This window comes from Pongo abelii, chromosome 6 (genome assembly GCF_028885655.2).
Source record: "Pongo abelii isolate AG06213 chromosome 6, NHGRI_mPonAbe1-v2.0_pri, whole genome shotgun sequence".
NCBI classification, from domain to species: Eukaryota; Metazoa; Chordata; class Mammalia; order Primates; family Hominidae; genus Pongo; species Pongo abelii.
Window position 1 is genome coordinate 6,926,897 of NC_071991.2, and position 25,472 is coordinate 6,952,368.

The 25,472-nt window shown below is 46.0% G+C and overlaps 1 protein-coding gene across 2 annotated transcripts; it reads right to left on the reverse strand.

Annotated features, from left to right (window-relative positions):
* Window positions 1-598: 598 nt before the first annotated feature.
* Window positions 599-24,646, reverse strand: KDELR2 (KDEL endoplasmic reticulum protein retention receptor 2). 2 transcript variants are annotated; one of them, XM_002817686.6, is made up of 5 exons: window positions 23,385-24,646; window positions 13,688-13,788; window positions 9,117-9,275; window positions 5,556-5,808; window positions 599-2,685 (listed from the first exon to the last, which is right to left on the reverse strand). In XM_002817686.6, exons 1-5 carry the CDS (start codon window positions 23,473-23,475, stop codon window positions 2,651-2,653), a joined length of 639 nt encoding a protein of 212 aa, XP_002817732.1. In that variant the 5' UTR covers window positions 23,476-24,646; the 3' UTR covers window positions 599-2,650. The 2 variants fall into 2 exon arrangements, with proteins under 2 accessions (XP_002817732.1, XP_009240809.1); XM_009242534.4 differs by lacking the exon at window positions 5,556-5,808.
* Window positions 24,647-25,472: the final 826 nt, after the last annotated feature.

The following is a 25,472-nucleotide window of genomic DNA, read 5'->3' on the forward strand; positions in this document are numbered from 1 at the left end:
GTACCAAGCTCCGGCTGTGAGCTTTGCCAACAGCGGCTCATTTAAACCGCACAGAAATCCCCGGCAGTTTACCTATGTAACTGGAGGCAGTGAGGCTCACGTGAAGTCCGGGGCCAGGGAGTACAAGTGAGCGAGCCAAGCCTCAACACATGCCTGGGCCCAAAGCATGTGCTTTTCTTACTTAGGGTTCCCATACATCACTATGATCTCCATTAAAACCACTTCTCCACCTGCTCTTCTCTTAGCCAGAGCGTGAGGAAGCAGGCAAACTTCTTCAGACAAAGTTTCTTTGTGATTGAACTGGACAGGGGAATAGATTGGTCTCTGTTAAGGAGCCAATGGACAGAAGCCTTTTATTATTTTTAAATTTTCATTTTTACTAGTTTTTTAAATGAGATGTGGTCTTGCTGTGTTGCCCAGGCTGGTCTGAAACTCCTGGCCTTAAGTGATCCTCCTGCCTTAGTCTCCCAAAGTGCTGTGATTGTAGGCATGAGCCACCAGGCCTGGCTGGAAAGCAGCTTTTCCTATCATATCAGTTACTGGGCAAATCTCTGAACTTTATTTGTGTGTTTCACAAATAAACACCTCAATAAAAATATTAATTACCTGGTAACCTTTATTCGGGAAGTGAAAGTAACTGAAACAGTGCTTCATAAGGCGTGGCATACAAGGCCTTGGTTTCCAATGCCGGCGAGGATGAGGCCCAGTCCCACACTCCCTCGCAGGCACCCTTGCTAAGATGTCCTCCTGGGTGACCAAAACGGTGGTAACAACATAGCCAAAGTTACTTTTACTTGGGTAGGATGACTGCAGAAGGCATCGCTACGCAGAGCTTCCAGACCTTTCCATGCGTTGTGCTCTCCAGAGGATGCGCCAGGTGTGTCGGATTTGCATGCACAAAGACAGGTGTGCGCCCCACCCACCCTGGGCTGGGCAGCAAGAGGTCTGCTCACCTACTGCAGCAGACTTCCCAGCCTCCTTCCACACTCAGAATCTTCAAGGAGGATGAAAAGAGACCACAGAAACTGAAGCAAGACTAGGATGCTGCAAAGAAAGATGCTCTGATACACAAAAGCCAAAACATAAAGCAAGGAGGGAAAAGTAAAATGAGGGAGACAGACAGGAAGTTAAACTATGCAGTTACACTGCCGATTTAGAAAGATGTTAAGACACACACTAGATACAAATGAAACCCATCCTGCTCCCTTCCTCCAGAAGACATTGTAATGCAGAAAGCAAAAATACTACATCCTTCTTGTACTCAGCACGGTTAGTATTCAACACTTTAATATTTATGGTGTATCACATAAAAAACAAAGTCATATACTTTTGCATTAATCAAAAAAATAGCAAATCCATATAATGGCAAAATCAGGAAAAAAATTCTAGTATTTCCACAAAATACATAATGTCTTGCAGATGATTATGTGGACTTTAAATGTCTGCAGCCCTACAGAGCTTTTGTTGCCAATTGAAAAACAAAAAAATCCCAACACAGGATGTTCAAAAAGCCTCATTCATAAAAAGACAATTTATTCTATGTTTAATATAGTGTTTTTTAGAATGGTAACATAAGTCATGCAACAGCTCTGTAAAACAAAACAAATCAAGAAACTATGATGTCGGCTGTGGGTTAAATAAAAAGAAAGCCACACACACACAAAAGAATGTAAGGAATGGTTAGTGGTGCTGCCAATTAAAAAAAAATTGTAAATCATCTTACCACCCAAAAGTGATATGGAAAACTGTTTGAATCTGAGCATGGACATGGCTGTAGTCATCTTTTGGAATTGTAAGTGAAAGTGATAGGTAACTCCTTGTGTTCCATTTCTCAGAGTAGATTGCTATATCCAAATGATCATGAACACCCCTCCCGTCCCACACTCAGATGGAAAGCAGCCAGAAACCCTGCCACTGGATTCTTCAGCACCCTTGGGACAGTCTCCAACTGACACTTCCCAGCAGGGGAGGAGGGCAGGCACCTTTGGTGACTCTTCAGTGAGACTCCATCGACATTCAGAATCTTAAAATGTTGGTAATGAAAACCATGGACCTCCAAGTCATCCTTACCAACCTTAAATGTAGTGTTGGTGACATCCAACGAAGGACTTCCACGTCACGTGGGAATAAATTTGAACAGATACATCCAATTGAACATAGTGTCTCAGATTTCAAACAAATACAGCTCATCTTTTGCCAAAAAATAAATATAGTGGAATGCAAGTTTGAGGGATGGAAGAATATATAACCTACCAACTGTCAAGGAGTACAATTTCATTGCAGACACAAAGACTCAACAGTTTCAAAGAATTTTTTTAAAATAAAGAAAAAAGTTTGCACTTATTCCTCACAAAATCTTCACTTTTGGAACTATCCCAATTGAAGCTACACACTGAATTTATTAATACAGCATTAAGTTTCTTTGTGTAAAAAAATCTTTGTACACAGTAATAAAAAAAGATAAGGCAAGATGCATTAAACAGAAACCTTCTGGCTCTTTTCCTCTGCGTTTTTACAGAGCCACTGATGACTATCTGCAACAAAAGAGTTAAGTTTCTGATTTTCCGTATCAAGCATCTTATGCCTTTGCTGTGGTAAGAATTCTGTCCGAGCACCCTGAAGGACAGATGCTGGTGATGGTCTTTGGCACTTATGCTGGCAAACTGAGCTTCTTTCCCTTGAGTACTAGAATTTCAAAGAGAAGAAAAGAAAACAAAAGGTTACTGATATTGACAAACTTAGCTTCCTTCTTCCCATTCCTAGAAGTCTCCCACACACACGATTCTACATAGTAAGGTATAGGAAATAAGCAATTGTATTTTAAAAATACAAATTTGATCGAAAGTGCCACTAAATTCATAGTGGCTTTTTGTTATTATGACTTTCACCCCAATCAATATATAGTAAAATATAGCTTATGTAGGGAGGCCTATGAAATTCTGGGTACTAAAACATAAAGGCCGGGTGCAGTGGCTCATGCCTCTAATCCCAGTACTTTGGCAGGCCAGGGTGGGAGGATCCCTTGAAGCCAGGAGTTCAAGACCAGCCTGGGCAAAAAAAGTGAGAGTGACCCCATCTCTATAAAAAAATTTTTTTTAAAAGAACCAGGTGTGGTGGCATGCACCTGTAGTCCCAGCTACTCAGGAGGATGAGTAGGGAGGATCACTTCTTGAGCCCAGGAGTTTGGGACTGCAGTGAGGAAGGAGCACACCACTGCATTCTTGCAGCCTGAGTAACAGAGTAAGACCCTGTCTCTTTAAAAAGAAAAAAAAAAAAAAACCCCACAAAGGATGGCTGGGTGAGGTAGCTCACACCTATACTCCCAGCACTGTGGGAGGCAGAGGTGGGCAGATCTCCTGAGGTCAGGAGTTCAAGACCAGCCTGGCCAACATGGCGAAACACCATCTCTAATAAAAATACAAAAATTAGGCTGGACACAGTGGCTCACGCCTGTAATCCCAGCACTTGGGGAGGCTGAGGCAGGCGGATCACCTGAGGTTGGGAGTTCAAGACCAGCCTGACCAACATAGAGAAACTCCATCTCTACTAAAAATACAAAAATTAGCTGGGCGTGGTGGTGCATGCCTGTAGTCCCAGCTACTCAGGAGGCTGAGGCAGGAGAATCGCTTGAACACGGGAGGTGGAGGTTGCAGTGAGCCAAGATTGCACCATTGCACTCCAGCCTGGGCAACAAGAGCAAAACTCTGTCTCAAAAAAAAAAAAAAAAAAAGGCTAGGTGTGGTGGCTCACGCCTGTAATCCCAGTACTTTGGGAGGTTGAGGTGTGCGGATCACGAGGTTGGGAGTTCAAGACCAGCCTGGCCAACATGGTGAAACCCCGTCTCTACTAAAAATACAAAAATTAGCCAGGCGTGGTGGTGCGCACCTGTAATCCCAGTTACTAGGGTGGTCAAGGCAGGAGAATCACTTGAAGCTGCAAGGTGGAGGTTGCAGTGAGCCAAGATTGTGCCACTGCACTCCAGCCTGGGTGACAGAGCGAGACTCCATCTCAAAACAAAACAAAACAAAATTAGCCAGGCGTGGTAGTGCGCGACTGTAATCTCAGCTACTCGGGAGGCTGAGACAGCAGAATCGCTTGAACTTGGGAGGCAGAGGTTGCAGTGAGCTGAGAGCAAGCCACTGCATTCTAGTCTGGGCGAGAGAGACTCTCTCTCAAAAAAAAACAAAAAGAAAGAGATAAGACATATATGCTCTTTTTTTTGTTTTTGAGACAGAGTTTTGCTCTTGTTCCCCAGGCTGGAGTGCAATGGCGTGATATCAGCTCACTGCAACCTCTGCCTCCCGGGTTCAAGAGATTTTCCTGCCTCAGCCCCCCAAGTAGCTGGGATTACAGGCATGTGCCACGACACCCGGCTAATTTTGTATTTTTAGTAGAGATGGGGTTTCGCCATGTGAGTCAGGCTAGTCTCGAACTCCTGACCTCAGACAATCCACCCATCTCGGCCTCCCAAAGTGCTGAGATTACAGGTGTCAGCCATCGCACCCGACTTATATATGCTTTTTACCTACCAATTCCACCATTAGGAATTTTATTGTATAGCTGGATTTTTAGCCTGGGATCTGTGGTTGGGTTTCAGGGGCTCCTGAACCCCTCAAAACTATATGCATGCATTTGGGTGCATATGCATAAATATCCTTTTTTTTTTTTTTTTTTTTTTTGAGAGACAGTCTCGCTCTGTCACCCAGGCTGGAGTGCAGTGGCGCAATCTGGGCTCACTGCAAGCTCCACCTCCCAGGTTCACAGCATTCTCCTGCCTCAGCCTCCCGAGTAACTGGGACTACAGGCGCCCGCCACCACGCCTGGCTAATTTTTTTTTGTATTTTTAGTAGAGACGGGGTTTCACGTGTTAGCCAGGATGGTCTCGATCTCCTGACCTCATGATCCGCCCGCCTCGGCCTCCCAAAGTGCTCGATTACAGGCGTGAGCCACTGCACCTGGCATAAATATGTTTTTTTTTTTTTTCTGAACAAGGATGATAGCTTTCATCAAATTTTTGTAAAGTTCACATGTCCTAGGTTCATACAAATGCAAAAACACATATATACAAGGATGCTGATTTAATGACTGGATTTTAACAGCAAACCAGTAACAGCCTGACCACCCATGAATGGGGGCTGGGTAAATAAATTATGGTACATGCACATAATGAAACACTCTGTGGCTACTGAAAATTATGTAGATTTCTAGTGATATGAAAAATGTGAGTGGGATAAAAGCAGTGTACAGAACAGCATGTACAGTTTAAGTCATGTGTCTGTGTATGCATAGAGAGGTATCTGGTGTTAATGTTTACTGAAACACCAGAAGAATCTTTTACAATGAAAATGTGTCACTTTAGGAAAAGCTATTGCAAAAGAAAAAGGGTTCTTATATTTAAAAAGACAACATCCTGATCCAGAATGTTATTGGCCAATCACGAAAGTGTTTCTCTGGAGCCAGTTTATGAGAAAGTGCCAGGTTAGAAGAGTGCTGGGCAAGGGCACTCCTAAAAGAATACGTGACTCTAGAAAGAACGCAGGTCGCACCCAACATACCTTTTGTAATGTATAAGTAGAAGAAGTCACAGTATAGGATGGTCTGGACTACGCCGGCCACCACAGCAATGAGGTCAAAGAAGCCCTCAAAGTAGAAGCGCCAGATCCAGTTGACAAGATACAAAGCACGATAGAGGCCCAGGAAGAACAGGTAGTGGGTGGTGATGGTCTCGGCCTCCCCAGTCTTGCTGATCATAAAGAGCTGCGGAAGGATAGCCACGGACTCCAGGTAGATGGAGAAGGTCCAGAGGATCTGGAAGAGAAATGGCAAGCTTCCATCAGGACCCACTGCCAACCAGGAGCTCAGAGGAAACACTCTTGCTTTCTTTACCACAAAGCAGCTTAAGATGAGTGGGGAGTGGGGCGTGTCGGCCCAAAATAGAACAACAGCTTGGCAACTGCATAACCCAGTGGTCCCCAGTCTTTTTGGCACCAGTGATTGGTTTCATAGAAGACAATTTTTCCACAGACCAGCAGGGTGGATGGTTTCGGGATGATTCAAGCACATTGCAATCATTGTGCACGTTACTTCTGTTATTACTAGAATATACAATGAAATAATTCTACAACTCATCGTAATGCAGAATTAGTAGAAGCCCTGAGCTTGTTTTCCTGCAACTAGACGGTCCTATCTGGGGGTGATGGGAGACAGTGACAGATCATCAGGCATTAGATTTTCATAAGGAGCATGCAACCTAGATCCCTCACATGCACAGTTCACAATAGGGCTCGTGCTCCTATGTGAATTGAATGCCTCATGCTCCTATGAGAATTGAATGCTGCCAGTTATCTGACAGGAGGTGGAGCTTGGGCAGTAATGTGAGTGATGGGGAGCGGCTGTAAATACAATGAAGCTTCTACTTGCTCACTCACGGCTCATCTCCTCCTGGGTGGCCTGGTTCCTAACAGGCTACGAACCAGTACCAGTCAGTGGCCCAGGGGTTGAGGACTCCTGGCATAAATCACAGAAACTTAAGCAACCTTTAAGAGGCAAGGCAGTGCCAGTGTGACAAGCTGGGTAACCTGGACACCTCTACCTCTTTGAATTTTCATCACCTTGTCTCTCCAGGTTTATTTTTCCCTCTTCAATTTTCTATGAATCTACATACAGACACTTCTCCTGGACAAGCATATCCTGCTCCAGATCTGGGATACCAAATCAACCCTGCTTTCCGCCAGGATTGACAATACTGATAATTGATAAGTTCCTTCCACTTCCTCACTGCTGTTTTTCCTCACTGACTGATCTTGCCAGACAACTGAAATATTTTCACTATTTTTCTTATTCCTTAAGCTTTCTGGTGTGGTTAAATCAAAGGGGTAGAAGTCAGAATTGTAATTATGGAAATTCTCTGCCCAACGTATGACTTTATTCACGATGATGACAGAAGGACTTTCAGAGGGTCCTTGAGTGTTTTAAAAGTCCAGGTGTGGCTGGGTGTGGTGGCTCATGCCTGTAATCCCAGCACTTTGGGAAGCCGAGACAGGTGGATCACCTGAGATCAGGAGTTCAAGACCAGCCTGGAAAACATGGTGAAACCCAGTCTCTACTAAAAATGCAAAAATTAGCCAGGCATGATGGTGGGTGCCTGTAATCCCAGCTACTCGGGAGGCTGAGGCAGGAGAATCGCTTGAACCCAGGAGGCGGAGGTTGCAGTGAGCCGAGATCATGCCACTGCACTCCACCCTGGGTGACAGCGAGACTCTGTCTCAAAAAAAAAAGAAAAGTCCAGGCGCTCCCAGCACCCATCAGACACCCAGGGTAGCACAGTGACTTGATCGGCCCCAGGATGTGGAGCAGCACCGTTTGCCTGTTCAGCAGGGAAAGAAGAGGCACTCGGGAGCAGATCAGCTCACTGCACAGTACTAGGGGCACCACAAACCACCTTTCCTAAAGGCAAGAGGTGCACAGTGCTGCTAAGCAGGGTCACAGACATGACATCAGTGCACATCTGTACATGAAAAGGAAACAAAATGTGGGCTACAAGAGGGAGACCTTGTTCTTCCCACACTGGGACAGGCAGGGCTCTGTGTTTGGTACCACAGAAGTCAAGATAATGAAATACAGTTTCAAGTTTCTATTTCAAATGAATCAGACAGTAAGCTGTCAGCAGACACCTAAATATGTGGGTGCTTAATTCTCATCTACGATTTTTTACACCAGTCATGAACATTGCACTAGAGTTTGCCAAATCAGAAAATAAAACAAAAAACCCCATGAAAACCTACACGATCTGCAAACATGCAAATAGGTCCATTCTAGATAACCAGACATGACCACTAAATTAACTTTTTTTCTTTAGATGGAGTCTCGCTCTGTTGCCAAGGCTGGAGTGCAGTGGCTCGATCTCGGCTCACTGCAACCTCTGCCTCCAGGTTTAAGTGGTTCTCCTGCCTCAGCCTCCTGGGTAGCTGGGATTACAGGTGTGCGACACTACACCCAGCTAATTTTTGTATTTCTTTCTTTCTTTCGTTTTTTTTTTTTTTTTTTTAGACAGAGTCTCGCTCTGTTGCCCAGGCTGGAGTGCAGTGGCGCGATCTTGGCTCACTGCAACCTCTGCCTCCTGGGTTCACGCCATTCTCCTGCCTCAGCCTCCCAAGTAGCTGGGACTACAGGAGCCCGCCACCATGCCTGGCTAATTTTTTGTATTTTTAGTAGAGACAGGGTTTCACAGTGTTAGCTGGATGGTCTCAATCCCCTGACTTCGTGTCCCACCCACCTCAGCCTCCCAAAGTGCTGGGATTACAGGCATAAGCCACTGCGCATGGCCAATTTTTGTATTTCTAATAGAGACAGGGTTTCACCATGTTGGCCAGGCTGAATGCCTGAACCTCTGACCTCAAGTGATCCGCCCACCTCGGCCTACCAAAATGCTGATTACAGGTGTGGTGAGCCACCAGGCCCAGCCCTAAATAACCTCTTTTTTTTTTTTTTTGAGACGGAGTCTTGCTCTCTCGCCCAGGCTGGAGTGTAGTGGCACGATCTCAGCTCACTGCAAGCTCCACCTCCCGGGTTCACACCATTCTCCTGCCTCAGCCTCCCCAGTAGCTGGGACTACAGGTGCCCGCCACCATGCTCGGCTAATTTTTTAATTTTTTAGTAGAGACGGGGTTTCACCATGTTAGCCAGTATGGTCTCGATCTCCTGACCTCGTGATGTGCCCACCTTGGCCTCCCAAAGTGCTGGAATTACAGGCGTGAGTCACCGCGCCCAGCCATAACCTCTTTTTTCTTTTCCCTCGAGACAGTCTTGCTCTGTCACCCAGGCTGGAGTACAATGGCGTGATCTCGGCTCACTGCAGCCTCTGCCTCCTGGGTTCAAGCGATTCTCCTGCCTCAGCCTTCTGAGTAACTGAGATTACAGGTGCGTGCCACCACACCCAGCTAATTTTTTGTATTTTTAGTAGAGACGGTGTTGCACCATGTTGGCCAGGCTGGTCTCGAACTCCTGACCTCATGATCCACCCAAAGTGGAGGCTGAACTCTGCCTCGGCCTCCCAAAATGCTGGGATTACAGGCATGAGCCACCACGCCTGGCCCTAAGTAACCTTTTAAACTAACCTCAAGAGGAGAGAAATCGTGATTGACTAAAAACGAGAGGCCTCCCACAGGGACCACCAGAAACTCCACTCGGAAGGTATCGTGATTTCCATCGTAGGTTGCCTTAAATTTCAGGTAGATCAGGTACACTGTGGCATAGGAGCAGGCAAGGTAGATAACCTACAAACAAAAGAAAAAACACCAGGTGTCAATACCTTGCCACTGTTCCAGCTCCCCCAGCTTTTTAAATCACCCATGTATTTGGAAAGGCAAGATTTTTTTCCTTAGCTTTTTTTTTGGAATTTTAAAACTTAAATATAGTAAAATTCTCTTTTTTGGAGGTGTTCAGTTCTGAGGCATAACCACCACCAAAATTACGACACAGAATAGTTCCATCATCCCCAAAATTCTGCCATGCTGCCCCTTTGCAGTCAAGCTCCCCCATGCTTCCTTCACCTCCTGCAGTGCAATCACACTTACGTTCTCTGTCCATAGTTTTGCCTTTTCTAGAAAGCCACATAAATGCAGTCATATAGTATGTTGCCTTCTGAGTCCAACTTCAGTTAGCCTAATGCATCTGAGAGTCAACCAAACTTATTGTGTGTATAGCAGGCCTGCCAATAACATCCTTTCGTTGTAACACTGATGAGAAAAGAAACTGGTTCCCGGCTGGGGCCGCCATCCATGGCATTTGCATGTTCTCTCCAGGTCCACGTGGGTTTTCTCCAAGATATAATCTTGGAGAATCTCCCACCAGAGATACTCTGGTTTCCTCTTACATCTCAAAGATGCCAGTTAGGTGAACTGGCATGTGTGAACCGTCCTAGTGTGAGTGGGTGTGGGTGAGCGCGCCCTGTGATGGAATGGCATCCTGTGCAGTTGGGGGAAAGTTCGCGCCTTGAACCTGAGCTGCTGGGATAGGCTCTGGCTACCTGGGACCCTGAAATGAAGTAAGTGGGTTGGAAAATGAATACAAACTATGGTAAAATAAAAATTCATAAAGTAGTATACAATAATTATACATATGTACCACAATAAACAATGTAGTACAAAAGCACTCAGTGAGCCTGCTATATTTGTTGTTTTTGAACTTTATGGTAGTAGGAGGTACTCCTTATAATTTTTGCTTTGTAAACATATACTTCTTGATTTAACCCACCACCACTATGACCACCGTCATGCACTGATTCACCAAAAACTGGATAAATAATTATGTTGCTTTTATTAACCTTCCTTAAACGTATAGCTCACGTTGGCTGGGCATGGTGGCTCACGCCTGTAATCCTAGCACTCTGCGAGGCCGAGGCAGGCGGATCATGAGGTCAGGAGATCGAGACCGTCCTGGCTAACATGGTGAAACCCCATCTCTACTAAAAAAATACAAAAAATTAGCCGGGCATGGTGGTGGGTGCCTATAGTCCCAGCTACTCGGGAGGCTGAGGCAGGAGAATGGTGTGAACCCAGGAGGCGGAGCTTGCAGTGAGCTGAGATCTCGCCACTGCACTCCAGCCTGGGTGACAGAGTGACTCTGTCTCAAAAAAAAAAATAAAAATAAAAATAAATAAATAAATAAATAAAAAATAAATGTATAGCTCACATTTGTTTCGGTTTTTTTTTTTTTTTTTTTTTGAGATGGAGTCTCGCTGTCGCCCAGGCTGGAGTGCAGTGGCACAATCTCGGCTCACTGCAACCTCCGCCTCCCGGGTTCAAGTGATTCTCCTGCCTCAGCCTCCCAAGTAGCTGGGATTACAAGCGCTCGCCACCATGCCCAGCTAATTTTTATATTTTTAGTAGAGACGGGGTTTCCATGTTGGTCAGGCTGGTCTCGAACTCTTGACCTCAGGTGATCTGCCTGCCTCAGCCTCCCAAAATGCTCGGATTACAGGCATGAGCCACTGCACCCGACCTGTTTTGGGTCTTTATTTAAAAGTCTGGTGGTGTTTTTGGGATCGGAAATATGCTGTAGGAACTTAACTCTTACTCATGTCAATTAGCCTATGATAAAACTGGCTTCAGTGTATGTTGTTTCACTTCAAGTCGCAGTGTATGTTGTTTCACTTCAAGAACCTACCAATGACATTAAGTGAGGGCCTAGTGTTAATAATTTGTTCCTTTTTATAGCTGCTTCCATTGGTGGTCCATTGTATGGATGCACCAGTTTGTTTATTCACTCACCAGTTGAAGGACAGGTGGTTTCTAATTTGGAAGGACAGTGGATAAAGCTGCTGTGAACATTTGCGTACAAGTGTTTGTGTGAATGTTAAGTTTTCACTTCTCTTGGGTATGTACTTAGGGGTGGGACTGCTGGGTCATATGTTAAGTGTAACTTTTTTTTGTTTTTGAGACGGAGCCTCGCTCTGTCACCAGGCTGGAGTGCAGTGGAGCAATCTCGGCTCACTGCAACCTCCGCTTCCTGGGTTCAAGCAATTCTCCTGCCTCAGCCTCCCCAGTAGCTGAGATTACAGGCGCATGCTGCCACACCCAGCTAATTTTTAGTAGAGATGGGGTTTCACCATGTTGGCCAGGATGGTCTGGATCTCCTCACACATGTATGTGAATAAATACAAAACAAAATCTACATGCATAAACAAGACACACATCCATCTACACGTGCACTGAGCCCCCTCAGCACATCTAGCCAAGGCTCACAGCAGAGAGGCCCCTCACCAGGACCTAGCCTGTGGCCAGCTCAACATTAATAAAAACTTGATGGGCGTTATTTCCACTAAGGCCTTAGCAGCAGTTGGAGAACAGCTGCTTCTCTCCTCTCACCAGCACGTAGAAATTAAAGTAAAAAGACACGAGCACCTTGGGTCTCACGCCAGACTTTCAGGACATTGTGCTTAGAAACTACAACCAAGCAAGCATGGATTCCTCTGAAACCTGGCCATCCTGAGCGGGAGAGAGGATTCTTGCTCACACACCTCTAATGCCTGCAGTTTTAACTTGCCTAGACAAGTGGGGACCTAACCATTTTTAAGTAAGCTCATTATTTCCTGAATACTAGGTTCCCATCATTTGGTAATGAAGAATCCATTATAAGTGACTCAAATTTGCTTTTTAGTAAAGACCAGACTCGCATACTGCTTTGTCTCCTTTCAACAGTGCTTTTGAAAATGCTCTTGAACACAAACTGTTGGGGGGAGGCTGTTTAGGTGCCATACCAATAGGATTCAGTTGAAATATTACTTCCTTGGGTGTGCTAATAACCAAATGGCCTAGAATACTGCCTGGTGCACAGCTGCTCAGTATTTGTAGAACAAAGGAAAGAAAGAAAGAAATCAGACTCCTATTACACATCCTGAGAGCCCCTGTTCTTTTTTTTTTTTTCAGACAGGATCCTGCTCTGTCACCCAGGCTGCCAGGCTGGAGTGCAGTGGTGCAATTATGGCTCACTGCAGCTTCAACCTCCAGGGCTCAAGCGATCCTACCACCTCACCCGCCTGAGGAGTTGGGACTACAGGAGTATGCCACCATGCCTGGCTAATTTTGTATTTTATTTTATTTTTTTTAGAGACAGGGGTCTAACTATGTTGCTCAGGCTGGTCTCAGATTCCTTGGCTCAAGCAATCCACCCACCTTGGCCTCCCAAAGTGCTGGGATTACAGGCGGGGAGCTACTGGGCCTGTTTCATTTTTTTTATATCCACAGGTTCGCAGCTGTTATACTTTTCCTTTGTAGCACCCATCATAAATTGCAGTCATTTGTACTGCCATGATCTGTGTACTCTCCCACACCAGCCTAGAGACTTCTGCTTATCTTCTGCCACATCCTCAGTTTCCAGCTCTGTAGGTGTTCACAAGCATAAATTCAACACTGTGTGAAAGAACTGAAGCTCACGTAGTCCACAACTTCCACCAGTATGGGGTGTGTGCCACCAGTGGTACACAAAGTGTTAGGTGGTGTGCAAACATTTTGTATTTTAATAGTTATACACTTCTTTTAATGTGAATTAGAACAAAATATAAGAAAGACAACAAAGGTGTTACAGATACTAATAATCAGGACAAGTTGAAAGGTTTAAAAAATACGTTACTAAGTAAATGATGGTACAGAGATCATTTAAGCATGGCAAATGTAATAAAAATGACACACACACAACAGTTTAAGAAAAACTGACTCAGTGGGAAAGAAAAAAGGTAGAAGCCTATAGAGAGTTCCTCATACAGCAGCAAAATGAGACACTGCAACTAGGAGTCCTGCTTTCATTCCTTGTTATGTACCAACTTGCTGGATTTCTCTGGGGACTCTGTAATTTCCCACGGCTTGAAAATATAATAGTTACCCCTCTTTCTTACAGAGTTATCAAGAGCTTTAGATTTATCATACTTAAGGAACCTAAAATAAAAAAGTTCTAACTTCAAAGTATTTTAATTAACTACTGTTTTGAAACCAAAAATGTATGCTTACTGATAGCTCGTTTAGTCCAAGTTATATGTACAAGGTGGTCTGAAAGTTTTAAAGTCAAGAACAGCATATTAAGACATTATTTTTGGAGCATTTTAATTAAAAATACACAGCTGACATAAATTAAGTTTCCATAGACCTGTGCACTGTAGATGAAATACATTCCAGTGGATGGCATACCATACCTTCATAGATGTGTTATACAATGAAATAAATGAAGTAAAAAGATCCAGGTAACGAGTTGTGAAGACCAGTGCAAACAGAAGCTGGCTTTTCCCAGAAATACCTAGAGAAACAGAAGGGAAGTATTAGAAGGGCCTGAAGAGCTTTGGGATTCCTGTGGATCACACTGTGCAGGGAGTGCAGACAGGGAAGGAGAGGCGCGTGGGGTCAAGGCCCAGGTCTAGGAATGGCTCTGAATGAACAAGAGCAGCTGTAGTTTTTCTATCCCTTCACATTCCCGAACACGCTCCTTTTGGGAGGCTCTAACAGGCTTTTCTGTCTTAATATAAAGGGCGACCACAGGAAAGGGGCTTCATTATGCCAGGATGTGTATCATTCAAACGAACCTTTTACTTCTCAAATATATCACCTTAGGTAGGAACAAATTTCTCAATAATTCTGCTGTCCTTTGGTGTTATAACTTGTCTCTTACATTCAGATTTTTCTTTTTTGTTTTCCCCTGAGACAGGGTCTTCCTCTGCTGCCCAGGCTGGAGTGCAGAGGCACGATCAAGCTCACTGCAGCCTTGACCTCCTGGGCTTCAGCAGTCTTCCCACCTCGGCCTCCAGAGTAGGTGGGACTAGAGGTGTGAACTACCACACCCAGCTAATTTTTAAACAAATTTTTTGTTCACCATGTTGCCCACACTGGTCTTGAACTCCTGGGCCCAGCTTCCCAAAGTGTTGGCATTACAGGTATGAGCCACCTCGCCTGGCCCTTTCTTTGCATGGTTAAACAGTATCTCCATGGTGAGAAATCTTTTGAGAATGGAGATGGAATCTACTGTGATTAAGGGGGATGAGGAGTAGAGTGAGAAGCACCAACTCAGCTAAGAGTTGGGCAGGAACTCCCGCTGGAATAATGGCATCACCTCCCATGGTGACTTCTTTGCTAAGAGCGGCAATTACTTGGATATGTTAAGATTTTTAAAGCTTCCCTCTCAGTTGGGCATAGTGGCTCATGCCTATAATCTCCACATATAGAGGGGCTAAGGCAGGAGAATCGCTTGAGCCCAGGAGTTTGAGACCAGACTCCATCTCTACGAAAAATAAAAAAGTGATAGCCAGGCAAGGTGGCACACACCTGTGGTCCCAGCTACATGGGAGGTTGAGGTGGGAGGATTGCGTGACTCCAGGAGGCTGAGGCTGCAGTGAGCTGTGGTCACATCCCTGCACTCTAGCCTGGGTGACAGAGCGAGACCCTGTCTCAAAAAATAAATTAATTAAAATAAAATAAAGAAATTCCATTGTATTTGTATAAAAATGTTCCTGAATGCTAGGACAACATGAAGGTAGGAACCCACAACTACAGCCGGTTTTCAAAAGCAGCTGTCTTTTTTAAAGCCTTGAAACTGTGTTTCCACCTCCAACCCCCAACCCACCTCTAGAGCACTGCATGGCACAGCCACACTCAGCCAGGAAGGCTAGACATTTATGTGGTGTGCACACAGCTTTTCTGACATCTATATTTGGCCAAATATTTATGTGACAAAGGATGCGAACTATGGGTTTCAGATGCTGGAGACTGAGCAAATGCATTAAAGAAACTGAAGGCTGACTAAATGTCAGAACCCACCCACCCTCATATATACTGCAAACTTCACACCACTACACATTTTAGTAAGTATGAATTTAACAGAAAAGTCACTTCACCCAAATCATTCACAACACTCCTCTGGAACGTGAAAAGCACATTATTTTTCTCTTCTTTTTTTGAGACTGGGTCTCACTCTGTTGCCCAGGCTGGAGTGTGGTGGCACAAGTACAGCCCACTGCACCTTTGACCTCCCTGGGCTGAGGCGATCCTCCCACCTCAGCCTCCTGAGTAGCTGGGACTACAGGTGGGCGTGCCACCACACCTGGCTAATTTTTGTATTACATGTTGTTTTTCAATATTTTATGAACAATCATCTTGCAGCTTGCTGAAACTGAAAACCTGAATGTAAGAATGTTACTTTCTCAGATGAATAACTAGTCTCAGCCTATTCACATACACACCTAAATAGAAATGGAAAAAAATGTTGACGCCACCCTTCCAGATCCATCAATAGAAACCAAAGGGCCAAAGGAGGAGACACGGACAGTGAATCTGCTCTGCTTAGTCTTTTCCCCAGTAACGGATAACTTATTTCTTCCTACAGAGATCAATGTTCCAAAGGGGAAATAACAAGGCTGCTGCTAACCAAGAAAACGGAAGGTTTCAGAGGGGGAAGAAGAAATAACAGGGAGCAGTCAGACCATACCTGGTGTTTGTTGAAGCCTTGAGAAATCAATTTCCAGCTTATTTCCTATATGGTTCTTTCCAATATTTTAAATATAAACATACAGGATACAGATAGGTGAATTTTGTGGGAAAGGGTTTTACTCTAACAGAACTTTGGAAGCCAGGCAGATTTGAAATTGTGTCCTCATTCCCAGCATTCCTATACTGAAAACCAGGGACCATCATATTGTCTTTACCAGCCCCCGTGGGGACCCAGCTCATATCCCACCTCCTCCAGGATGTCATCTCTGAAGATACCCTCCCTCGGGACTGTTGATTCATTCAGCAAGCACATAAGGGGAACTGCTTCATGCCAGCTGGTGCCCTAGCTCCAATTACAGTACTTATAAAAATACACTGTGATGATGTGGTTCCTGCCTCTCCTCTCCCCAAAAACCCCACTCAATACCAAGATCTTTAAAGGCTGGGGTCATGCCTTATTCCATCTTGTATTCCCTGCACGGGACACTGGGCCCTGACACACAGCAGGACTTAGAAAATATTTGCTGAATGAATAAATGGACAAAAGAAAATGGGATTCATTTTATCTTCATGTCATGGGGGCAAATTCTCATTTCGTGGTATTTTGGGAGAACACTTCTGAAGAATGTCCAGGTCATACTGTGTCTCTGTGACTGTAAATAGGGCTCTGCCCTAATTTACTACTAGCTAGAGGGCAAGAGAGCCCCAGGTGCGCCCCAGGTGCGCACAGGGCAGTGTGTGGTTTGCAGCCAGTCCACAGAGTAGCGTCCACGCAGGACAGCCTTGCTGGAAATCTGCGGATGCTAACGTGGTCCCACACTGTTCTCCTCAGCCCAAAATCCTGATTAGGAAGTAGCAGCTTCTTCCTTTAAAACAACAAAACTGTCCTGTCTTCACAGGAAAATGGGAATCCTAGCTGAAGACAGAAGGGGGTGGGGCAAGAATCTCCTGGAGGGGTTGGGAGTAGAATACCTGCTATTAAACCAGAGCAGCTCCTAGTCGGCTTCTCTCCACTTTGAGATCAAAGCATGCTAAGGTTACCAGGTAATAAGCTCTCCCAGAATACTCACTTTTGTAAATGTTTCTGAAACTGATATCCCCTTACCAAATACACCAAACATCCATATTAAGGAGTACAACTTGTTAAATGGAAATCAGTCATTAAACAACATCATTCTTGTCTTATCCTACTGGGCCAGGTTAAATGTCTTTTGTTTTCTGTTTTGTTTTCGAGATGGGGTCTCTCTCTGTGGCCCAGGCTGGAGCACACTGGTGCAATCATAGTTTGCAGCCTTGACCTCCTAGGCTCAAGCAATCTTCCCAATGAGGTATTATATATTACAAAACAGTTAGAAGAGAAGTTTTCGAATGAAGAAATGATAAACACATGAGGTGATGGAAATAACTACCCAGATTAGACTATACAATATACACATGTATTGAAACATCAAATTGTACCCCATAAATAGATCCAATCATAATGTATCAATTAAAAAATTTTAATCCATAACCCCAAATAATGCAAATTAAAACACATAAACCAAAAATAAGACATGAACATTTTAAAATGTGATATTGTCAAATTTCTCCTAGAAAGGCTATGCCAATTTACGTATCTACTAACACCAAATGAAAAGACCCTTTCTTCACATCCTTGCCAACATTTTCCTACCCAGTGGTATGCACTGCTGTTCTTTTTTCTTTGCTTGCCCGCCCCCCGCTTTTTTTTTTTTGAGACAGAACCTCACTCAGTTGCCCAACCCGGGGTATAATGGCATGATCACAGCTCGCTGCAGCCTGGGGCTTAAGTGATTCTCCCTCCTTAGCCTCCTGAGTAGCTAAGACACAGGTACACGCCACCACGCCCAGCTAATTTTTCATTTTTTTGTAGAGACAGGATTTCACTATGTTGCCCAGGCTGGTCTCAAGCTCCTGGCCTCAAGTGATCCTTTAGCTTTGACCTCCCAAAGCGCTGCCACCAAACCTGGCCTGCACTGCTATTTTCATATTCAAATTCCTAACTACTAGCGAGACTAGGCATCCCTTCATGCTTCATTGGTCTTTCGTTATTCTTCAGTGAATTGCCAACTTTGCCCATTTTTCAGCTGGGTTTTTATTTGTAGGAGTTTTTATTATAGATATTAACGTTTTGTCACTTAGGTATATTACAGATTATTTCACTCAGTTTATTGTCTTTAGCTTTGATACTATTCTGAATTAAGAAATCAATTTGGAGAGATGTCATCTTGCTTCCTCACCAGCCTTCCTGGGTGGTCTCCAGGACCGTAGTATGAATATACATGCAGGTCATCTTCTATGTCCATCAGCAAAGTTTAATATTTATTTTTTATTTTTATTTTTTTGAGACAAGAGTTTCACTCTTGTCACCCAGGCTGGAGTGCAGTGGTACGATCTCGGCTCACTGCAACCTCTGCCTCCTGGGTTCAAGCGATTCTCCTGCCTCAGCCTCCCTAGTGGCTGGGACTACAGGCGCCTGCCACCATGCCCGGGTAACTTTTTTGTAATTTTAGTAGAGATGGGTTTCACCATATTGGCCAAGCTGGTCTTGAACTCCTGACTCAGGTGATCCACCTACCTCGGCCTCCCAAAGTGCTGGAATTACAGGTGTAAGCCACCATGCCCGGCCATCTTTTGTACATTTTCGTATCATTTCAACTACATTGCAGCTTTCTTGAGAATAGAAACTTTTCTCTGTCTGTTTTTTGTTTTTGAAACGGTCTCACTCTGTCACCCAAGCTGAAGTGCAATGGTGTGATCACGGCTCGCTGCAACCTCGACTTCCTGGGCTCCAGTAATCCTCCGCACTCAGCCTTCTGAGTAGCTGGGACCACAGCGCACCACCACGGCTGGCTAATTTTTGTATTTTTCGTAGAGACAGGGTTTCACCATGCTGCCCAAGCTGGTTTTGAACTCCTGTACTCAAGTGATCCACCCATCTTGGTCTCCTAAAGTGCTGGAATTACAGGCATGAGCCACTAAGGCCGGCCAAGAACAAAAACTTTTTGTTTGTTTGTTTGTTTGATTTTTTGAGACGGAGTCTCGTTCTGTCACCCAGGTTGGAGTGCAGTGCGCGATCTCGGCTCACTGCAAGCTCCACCTCCCGGGTTCATGCCATTCTCCTGCCTTAGCCTCCCGAGTAGCTGGGACTACAGGCGCCCGCCACCACGCCCGGCTAATTTTTTGTATTTTTAGTAGAGACGGGGTTTCACCGTGTTAGCCAGGATGGTCTCGATCTCCTGCCCTCGTGATCCACCCGCTTTGGCCTCCCAAAGTGCTAGGATTACAGGCGTGAGCCACCATGCCCGGCCGAGAACAAAAACTTTTAACAGCTGCAAGCTGCTGCTCTGAAATGTGTGCCAGTGCCTTGCACATAGTGGGTGGTCAATAAATGAGAGTCATGATTACTCAGAGACTGGCACTCAAAAGAGCACAGGCGAAACAGCTACAGAGGGAGCTGCACATGTGAAGCAAAAACTTCTTAGAGTACTCCACATCTTACCCACTATATCACTCCAAAAATATCAACTGTCCCATATCTGAAATGTATGGACACCATAAGCTCCAGTATGGGGTTTGGTAGGATGAAAAGTTTACAACCTACGTAACAGCTAACAACAATCTAAGCAACAGGGGAAGGAGGGAAGGAGAGAGACTAGAGGGGGAAGGCCCGGGGTCGTGGATCTCAGAAAGACTCCTCTAGCTACAGTAGATACACACTACTGATCACTAGCTACAGTAGATACATACTACTAATAGACACAGCACTACAGTAGATACAGCACTAATAACCATTGGCCTACAGGAAAATTTGAATAGGAAGCCCTTCATCTAAAACCACCACTTGTTCTTCCGAGGTTATGTAGGTCAGTGTTTAGGACAAAAATAAAGTGACAACTTGAGCATACTGTGGATCGAGCAATGATAATTCAGAATAAGAGAAACTCACATTCCATGTTGGCACCCTTCTGTAATGACAATAGCAGATACAGCCACAAGAGAAGGCAGCCTCAAACATGATCAACTCACTGCCCCCACTTTAAAACGGTCCTTAAAGGCAACTGTTCTGGAATCTGACTATGAGGAACACAGAATCTCCAGCTTCCACACGAGTCAGCCTCATCCCTGACCCTTATGGGGTAAAAAGCACCATGGTTCCGAGACTAAAACAGCATTTTCAAAATCCGTGCTAAAATCCTAAAAATGAACCTCGGTATGAGTATTTTCAAAATGAGCAACACAATCTGGATGCACGTTTCTCCTATTCCAGTCATTTGAGAAACTCATATCAAATTCTTACTCTTTCAAAAGACTCTAAACAACTTTTATAATTTAGTATGGAAAAATAAAGCAGGTTGTCAAAGTTAGCATTTAATTCTGAATAAATGATCTGGGTGATTTACTTAAAATCAGGAAAACACACAAACCAGGACAGAAATCATCCTAAGTCTGAGAACAAGAACAATTTAATAATGTCCTGGGAATACTTGGCAAACACACACACACACGAAGTTAACTCATCTATTTCTTTTCCTTCATTAGCATTTTAGCTGAAGTATTTCATATTTTCCTTATATGCTCCTGAATCTCTCAAATGAAAACAGTGAATAGTAAAAAACAAATGGCCAGGCGCAGTGGCTTACGCCTGTAATCCCAGCACTTTGTGAGGCCGAAGCGGGCGGATCATGAGGTCAGGAGACCGACACCAGCCTGGCAAACAGGGTGAAACTCCGTCTCTACTAAAAATACAAAAATTAGCCGAGCGTGGTGGCAAGCGCCTGTAGTCTCAGCTAATCGGGAGGCTGAGGGAGAATTGCTTGAACCCAGGAGGCGGAGGTTGCAGTGAGCCAAGACCGCACCATTGCACTCCAGCCTGGGGCACAAGAGCAAGATTTCATCTCAAAAAAAAAAAAAAAGAAAGAAAAAAAATCATTATTCTGAAGTTGCACAAAATTCTCCCAAATATCTTAGTTTGGATAAAAGTTTAGGACACAACACACTTCAAGGCTTAATGATTTGCCAGAGGAGGGGATTCTGAAAAACATATGGAAGAAAATGAAGAGACTCACACAAAGATTTTGAAGCAAAACTAAAGATTAAAAGTAACATCGCTAGGCACTGTGGCTCACACCTGTACCCAGCCACTCGGGAGGCTGAGGAGGGAGGATCGCTTGAGCCCAGGAGTTTGGGGCTGTAGTGAGCCGTGACACAGCCATTGCACTCCAGCCTGGGGGACAGAGTGAGACACGGGTCCCACTGTTTAAAAAAAAAAACAAAAAAAAAACTAACATCATCTGAGTGTAACAAAAAAGGATCTAAACATTGTGGTTTGGTATCAAATGTTTATTTAGGCTCCCTTAGACATTCATTTATCCAATCCTTTGAGTTACTAATTGTGCTTCAATCCTGGCTCTTATTGATTGATTGATTGATTGATTGATTGACTGACGGTTTCGCTCTCCTTGCTCAGGCTGGAGTGCAGCGGCGCGATCTCAGCTCACCGCAACCTCCGCCTCCCAGGTTCAAGCAATTCTCCTGCCTCAGCCTACCAAGTAGCTGGGATTACAGGCATGCACCACCACGCCCGGCTAATTTTGTATTTTTAGTAGAGACGGGGTTTCTCCATGTTGAGGCTGGTCTTGAACTCCTGACCTCAGGTGATCCGCCTGCCTCGGCCTCCCAAAGTGCTGTGATTACAGACATGAGCCACCACAGCCGGCCCTCCTAAGGTTATTTTAATGACTACCTGGGATAAGCCATATAAACCACTCGGCTGACTACTTGATATACAGCAAGTGCCTAAACGTCACTTATCCAAATTGCTGCAGTTATTTGCTGTCATTGGAAATCATACAATTGAGCCTCTCAGAACTATGTATCAACTGAGAGATCACCTCCAAGTCAAACACACTGGCACACGGACTTTGTAACACCCATCTTAACTGTTCAAAGGTCTTTTTGGTTTTGCTTACTTCCCGGATCTCAGTTAGGTTCCAAGGAGATAGGCGAGGCCTGCAGACAGCAGAGTCAGAGATGTAAGTGTGACTTTAGACGCCAAAATTTTTAGAAATAAATCAGGTAAATAGAGTCTCTGCCACCCAGATAATTCACGGTCATCTTTTACTGCCTCTGAAAAAATTAAGTTCTTGAGTTCAACAAAAATTATTTTGCCGAGCATCAAAAATAAGTTTAAGGGATTTTTAAGAAAATTAAAGCCTGGGCAACATGGTGAAACCTTGTGTCTACAAAAAATAGCAAAAAAAAAAAAAAAAAAAAAAAAAAAAGTTAGCCAGGCGTGGTGGTGCACGCATGGAGTCCCAGCTATTCAGGAGTCTGAGGCAGGAGGATTACCTGAGCCAGGGGAGGTAGAGGCTGCAGTGAGCAGTGATCACACACTGCATTCCAGCCTGGATGACAGAGCGAGACCATGCCTCCAGAAAAAAAAAAAAAAAGTTAAAAACTCTCAATTATTATACCTTTAAAATTAACGAAATGTAAAAGTCCAAAACTATTATCTGGGAAGGACTGTTTTCACTGCCTCCTAGCAGTGCCTGCATGAAATCTGTACTCCTGAACCGGGAAGCAGCCAGCTTACTGGTGACGTGGAGCAAGGAATTGCAGGAGCCCATAGGAGGCCTCGGCGGTCCCCGGGCGCCGCAGTTTTAAGAGAACCCATTATTAGATGGAGGCACTTACAAATCAGATCGTTTCCCAAAGCAGCATTAATTACGCCAAGAAAATCACTGAAGACCTCCCCGCAAGCCCCTCCCCAGCGGTGTGATCCTGGACCCAAAGGGCTTGGGTGATGCCCACAAAACTCTTAAGGACAGGCCTGACCCGACCCCACTACACCACACCTAGAGCCCGGCCTTGCACCGGCAGGGTGGGGAGCCGGGTGACCTCTCCCTGCGCCCGCCCCACCTCCCGAGCTGGCTGGGCTGCCACGTCAGGCGCAGACGGCCACTGTCCTGCCCATCCTCCTCCCGCCCGTCCCATTGATTCGCGGGTTCCCTGCAACCTCGGGACCCCCACGCGGGATCCCGACCAGAGAAGCGCCCCCATTCAAGCCCAGGGAGGAGCCACGCCTACCGGACCCCCCGCCCCACGCCAACTTTTCAGACAGAGCAGGGCCCCGCGCAGCCGGGTGCACCCGGACAGCTCAAGTTCACGCGGGGATCGAGTGCAGAGCGGGGCTCGGCGCTGCGACACCCGGCCCGGAGCCCACCCCGAGGGCCCGCAGGCCGCTGTCCCCCGGGTCCGGACACCCGTTAGGCCGGCCGAGGGGGTGTGTCGGGCCGGCGCAGGCCCCGTGGGCCGTGGGGTGGCCGAGGTCGGCCGGTCCCCTGCGAGACCCGGCCCCCGCGCCCGAGCCTCTCCGGGCCTTCCCCCGCCGCTCACCCGCGCAGGAGCGCGTCTTCCAGATCTTCAGCAGCAGGATGACGATGGCCGCCAAGTGGGACAGGTCCCCAGTCAGCCGGAAGATGTTCATGGCGGCGGCGGCGGTCGGCGCAGCGCGGCGGCCCCGGGGCTGGGCGGCTCAGGCAGCGGCAGCCCCTGAGAGGAAGCGGCGAAGATGGCGAGAGCGCCCGCGACGTGGCCAGGGACGTGGCCGAACTGCCGGCGCGCGCGCGCGCAGGGCAGCCTGGGAGAGCGGGGCCAGGCCCCGCCCCTTCTCCGCCCCTTAAAGGGAGCGCGCCCCAGCGCAGGCTCAGCAGTGCCCCTCGCAGGGACTCCCTTGCAAGAAGACCCCGAACTCTGCCAAATTTTCCCTGCCGGGTTTCCGGCTTCTCCCCGGGTGCCAGCAGTTTCCTTTACTTTTTTGAAATAACACTCCCTGGGGATTTTTTTTTCCTCCCACATATCAAAAGAGCTCTACAGGCCTATTGTACGAAAAAGTGTAAGAGAAGGCCGGGTGCGGTGGCTCATGCCTGGAATCCCAGCATTTTGAGAGGCCGAAGCAGGAGGATCCTTTGAGCCCAGGAGTTCGAGACCAGCCTGGGCAACCTAATGAGACTTCCTCCACCCCCCGTCTCTACAAAAATTTTTTAAAAAATTAGCCGGGCCTGATGGTGCGTGCCTGTAGTACCAGCTATTTTAAAGGCTAAGGCAGGAGGATTGCTTGAGCTCAGGACATCGAGGCTGCAGTGAACCATGATTGTACCACTGCACTCCCGCCTGGACGAGTGAGTGAGACCCTGTCCCAAACAAAACAAAACAAAAAAAGTACAGAGGAAAAAAATTGATTTCTGATTGCCTCACTCAAGATAAGGTCAACATTGAAGGTGGAGGTGGAAGATGCAGTTTAGGTAGGGGTCTAAAGATTTTACCATTCTGGGGACTGTCTTTAAGAAAGAGAATGCAAAATTAGGTAGAAAAGTGAATGTCTGACCGGGCGCGGTGGCTCATCCCTGTAATCCCAGCACTTAAGGAGTACGAGGCGGGAGGATCACGAGGTCAAGAGATCGAGAGCATCCTGGCCAACATGGTGAAACTCCCTCTCTGCTGAAAATACAAAAATTAGCCGGGCGTGGTGGCACGCACCTGTAATCCCAGCTACTCGGGAGGCTGAGGCAGGGAGAATCGCTTGAACCTGGGAGGCGAAGGTTGCAGTGAGCTGAGATCGTGCCACTGCACTCCAGCCTGGCGACAGAGCAAGACTCCATCTCAAAAAAAAAAAAAAAAAAAAAAAAAAAAAAACATAAAAGATGAAAAAGAAAAGTGAATATTTCTACGGGATGGGGACGTCACAAGAAATTGCCAACAAAACAAAGCTGACAAACAGGATCTGCTACATAATTTGCGGGACGGAGTGCAGAACAAAAACGCACAGTTCCCAGTTCAAAAAGCAGGGCGTGGGCGAAGACCTGGTGCGGTGGCTCATGCCTGTAGTCCCAACACTTTGAGAGGCCGAGGAGGGAGGATCACTTAAGCTCAGGAGTTCAAAACCAGCCTGGCCAATACGGCAAGACCCTGTCTCTACTAAAAATACAAAAAAAAAAAAAAAAAAAAAAAAAAATAGCCAGGCATGGTGATGCGCAACTGTGGTCCCAGCTACTCAGGAGGCTGAGGTGGGAGGATTTCTTGAGCCCAGGGGCCAAAGGTCGCATTGAGCGGAGATTCCACCACTGCACTCCAGCCTAGGCAACAGAGTGAGACCCTGTCTCAAAAAAAAAAAAAAAAAAAAAAGCAAGCCAGCTGCCTTGGCTCACGCCTGTAATCCCGGCACTTTTGGCAGGCCAAGCCTCGCGGATCACGAGGTTAAGAGATCCAGACCGGCCGGGCGCGGTGGCTCACACCTGTAATCCCAGCACTTTGGGAGGCGGAGGCGGGTAGATCACGAGGTCAGGAGATCCAGACCATCCTGGCTAGCACGATGAAACCCCATCTCCACTAAAAATACAAAAAAATTAGCCGGGCGTTGTGGCGGACGCCTGTAGTCCCAGCTACTCGTGAGGCTGAGGCAGGAGAATGGCGTGAACCCGGGAG